This window comes from Halyomorpha halys, unplaced genomic scaffold, assembly GCF_000696795.3.
Source record: "Halyomorpha halys isolate HHAL.00 unplaced genomic scaffold, Hhal_1.1 Scaffold832.1, whole genome shotgun sequence".
Classification (NCBI taxonomy): domain Eukaryota; kingdom Metazoa; phylum Arthropoda; class Insecta; order Hemiptera; family Pentatomidae; genus Halyomorpha; species Halyomorpha halys.
Window position 1 is genome coordinate 159,200 of NW_027113014.1, and position 4,439 is coordinate 163,638.

At 33.4% G+C, this 4,439-nt stretch overlaps 1 protein-coding gene across 1 annotated transcript in view; it reads right to left on the bottom strand.

Annotated features, from left to right (window-relative positions):
* Positions 1-2,130, bottom strand: part of LOC106686521 (lipase 1) — a 16,299-nt gene extending 14,169 nt beyond the window's left edge. Inside the window, exon 1 of the mRNA XM_014429874.3 lies at positions 1,997-2,130. Coding sequence (XP_014285360.1) covers positions 1,997-2,095 — 99 coding nt within the window. The 5' untranslated portion in view covers positions 2,096-2,130. The remainder of the gene's footprint in view (positions 1-1,996) is intronic.
* Positions 2,131-4,439: the final 2,309 nt, after the last annotated feature.

The following is a 4,439-nucleotide window of genomic DNA, read 5'->3' on the forward strand; positions in this document are numbered from 1 at the left end:
ATGGTGACTGCATTAAATTAATCCTCCTTAGCCTCCTATTCATAAAGTATAAACATTTGTGTTTACATGGATAAAAGTTGTATTGAACGGAATTAATTAGCAAACACTCTAGAATCAAAATAAACAACGAACAAACGAAAAACGACAGGACTTTTTGAATGCCCTGGTACATCATTTTTAGACATAGTCACCTTACTTTCCAACGCACTTGGTCCATCATCGTACAAGTTTCATGATACCCTAATTAAAAGAGGTTGCTTCGTCCGAGGTAAATCGACGTCCCCATTATACCTCTTTGAGTGCCAAAAACATTTGGATCACTATGATGACAAAGGTGACAGGACCTCTTAGACAGGATTATTACTGCTGACGAAACATGGATCCACCATTATGAGCCGGAGGGTAAACGGCAGCTTATAGAATGGAAACATTCAAATTCGCCGTAAAAGTAAAAGTTGGTGGAAAAAAACCCAACCGTTCGCAGGAAACTTGATGCTTACGGTTTTTTTAGTACTCAAAAGGTCCAGGAATATGTTCTGATTATCACTTTTTTGGTCCACTCAAAGAGGCACTAAAGGGCCATGTTGATCCATGTTTCGTCACCAGTAATAATCCTGTCTAAGAAGTTGTTCCATTTATTATCATAGCAATTCAAATTTTGTTGGCACAGAAGCAATCCACTATCACTTGTTTGGTTCACTCAAAGTGGCATTAAGGGGCCGACGATTTACCTCGGACGAAGCAATGAAAGAAGCGGTGCATTCCTGGCTTGCAGCTCAACCGAAAATCTTCTTTTATGAGAGCATCATGAAGCTTGTACAACGATGGACCAAGTGAATTGAAAAGCAAGGGGACTATGTCGACAAATTATGCACTTGTAAGTTTCCTATTTGATTACAATAAAATGTTATAAGAATATTGCGGATAATAATTGATACCCTCGTATAGTCATGTTTTAAAGATATTTGGGCAGGTTTTCATAGAAACCAAATCACTTCTCTAGCAGTCTTTGTAATTAATAGAGAAATATACATCTTTCGTCACATTTTGCATAGGAACACACCAAATACTCCAATATTTGTTATTTACTAAGATAACAAAATAATAAATCATTGTTTAATGATTTGCAACAATTGGTCTATTTGTTACCAATTTAGGGTTTAATTGAATTATTTTTGCTTTACTCGATGAAATAAATAACTGAACCTAGTACATTGTATGGAGAGGTGCGTGCTAATAAAAAAAAACTATAAACAATGTTTTTCAATGAATAATAAAGCTACGATCTAGTAATATAATTTTATCCCTATGGATACATTTGTTCAAACTGCTCTCCTATAGGACTAACCTTATAAGTTTAGGGAAATGTGGTGTATATATGAGGTTTGCATCATACCATGGCCACAATAACGATTAGAAGCCACTGACACCGCTGTGATAGGAGTCTCAAGGCCATTTTTAAGTTCTTAGATCTCTAGATTCGAGATGCTATATTAAAAAAAAAAAAGGAAATAAATCATAATGACCTCATATTATCTTCATTAGTGATTTTCAAGGAAGAGGATTCTACTCAGACTCTCGAATATCGAATTTAACTTTAGTAGTTTTAAAATCTGAAGTTTTTAATACTTAGGTTAAAATGATGACACCACACACAAAAATAAAAATGATGTTTAGATCAAATGGCGTTAAGTCATTCATCAAAACTTGTATATCTACAAGATCGAACATTAATAAAACAAAAAATATTAAAATCGTTAACTATTTTATTTTTATAGAATTATCTTAAAATTTATCGATAATAATTTATTTAGAAAGGAAATAAAATATCTAAAATATATTCTATAGAATGAACAACCTACAACACCAGAATCCCATCCAAAGATGGATTCCAGTGGATTTAATATCCGTGAAAACTACTAAAAACAAAATATAATGATAGTTCTTGAATATATAAAATACACCAGAGAGCTGGCAAATTAACATGTTAACTTACAATGCTAGGTAGTCCCGGAATTACTGGAGGCTTCCTTAAGTTGGCGTATCCCTTAGACTCTCGAAAAGTAAAGAAACTGAAGAGCAGCAGCCACAACATCCTCCAGCTGACTAAGAAGGAAAAGGAAGAGATTGGAGGCTAAATTATTCGTACCTGTTCGTAAGGAATTGTGTAACACCTCCTCAATGCCACTGTCATTATCGCATTGCAAACCAATACCAAGCTATTCCTCTAATATCTTTCTTGTCTGTGTGATTATCCATAAGGCATTTTGTATATAGAATATATTAAGGTAATTGCTATATTTTTACATAATATGTAGTTTAATAAGCATTCTTATAAGAAAATAAAGTACTTTTTGAAAATTACTTTTGTTTACTACCTTTCTTTTTAAATACTTTTTTTAATAATTGTAAAATGTTGAGTTTGAAGTCGTAAATGTTCTGTTGAAATAGTTATTGATTTTATAACGACTAAGGGAAATACATTGTTAGCTTGGTAATAAAACTGTTAATAATAACGATATAACTGAAGTAGCGAGAACGTTATCGCTTCATTATTCTCTTCTCACACAGCTCAAAACGATAAAACTCCATCGTTAGGTGTTCCTTGAAACCTGTATCTGTTACCTGATAAGTTCCCACATCTGTTGTGTAATTCAACTGTTATATTTATGTTTTTGTAATTTAACTGTTATATATATATACTTACATCAATCAAATTAAGGGCACTGAAAATCACAAGTAAATCTAATATTCATTTTTTTATAAAAGCTTATTTATACTTGGAATGCCTTAAGTTATTAGGCTAATAATAACTTCTCATTTCCTTCTGGAGAAATAGAAGAACAAGTAGGTACAGGAATAGCCAATTTAAGGTAAGAGGTGTTTGGTTCGCAACTCTAGCCAAGAAAAATAACCGAGTTCTTCGGGAGTGAAATTGGATTGAAGGCACTGCCTCCTATGGCAAAAATAACTTATAGATTTAAAGTAATACGTTCTTATATTTTTGGAATGCGTTTTAAGCTTTTCCATTTTTTTTTTTATCCTCTTCTTTTATATTTAATTATATCAACTCGTCAAATTAGTTTCAAAATAAAATTTAAAATCAGTTATCCATTAATTTCGATTAAAATATATATAGAATAAACTGAAATAATTACTAAACATAGAATATTAAGGCTTATGAATAAATTCAGTCAATATCTTAAATAATATGTTTTATTGTCTGACAAAAGTAACAAATTAAATTGCCAATCACTTTACTTGCTCTGATTTTTCTTCATTTTTGGAACATGTTATCGCTTGTATACATTGGCAAATTTGGTTTTAGTGGAAAAATGTATTTATTTTTAATAATTTAAATTTTAACAAGAATAAGTTGTGTGCCTGGATTACATAGTTCAACATTAAAAAAAATTATAAATATTTTCATAAAATAAATTGGCCTTAAGTAAGAGTAGCTTCACTGCACGTCGCAGCTATTATATAGGCTCTACCATCGCAAAGAGCTCCGACTTGATAAATAATAATTTAATAAACATTAAACTAAAATTTAATCAAAAATAAATTTGTATTTAAGAGTAATTCGATATTTTTTATAGCTCAATATTTTTATTTATAATATAAAAAGATTGATTATATTAAATATCAATTTTTAATATAAAAATTCTTTCATAGCTATTGTCCATTAATTTTCAAAATAAAAATTATATAGAAACTGTTACTGTTGAAATAACGAATTTGAAATTTGAAAAATTTAATAATGGTTTAGGATCTTGGGTGTAAGGTAGTATATAATATCTAATATCCAGTATGTAATATATAAATAATAAGTAACTACATATAGTTACTTCAAAAAGAACAACTAACCTTCGCTGGCGCCCTTGCGAGCGTTCCGGCCATTCAGCTCAAACCCAGGAGACGGCGACATATGTCACACTCAAAGGAAGCGCAGCGAGGTGGACTGCCAAGGATATATACAAGGAACTCCCGCCCACGAAGAATTGAAGAGGATTGAGGACATAAAATTGATTAAAGTCACCCAAAAGGGCAGTGTTCTGATGACCCTGTCCGCGAGGGACGTCAGCGGATGATGGTGGAGCCTGACCATCTGAGATTACCTGGGCCCCTTGCTCTGCCTTCGGTGCCAAGAATACGGACACCCTGCCAAAGCCTGTATAAAGGAGGTGACATGCAGGTGGTGCCCAGGAACGGGGCACAAAGTTAAGGAGTGTGCTGAAAAGAAGAAGGGTGAACCCTCGTGCTGTAGAAATTGCAAGGCGAGTGGCAGAGCAGGGAAAGATCTCCGACATTGTACGGACAGCAGGGAATGCCCAGTACACCTGGAGATGATGGTCAAGCAGGCGAAGAAGACCCGGTATGCGTAGGCTGCATATCCTGCAGGTCAATATGGGCCGGAGACGAGTGGTCGCGGACGAATT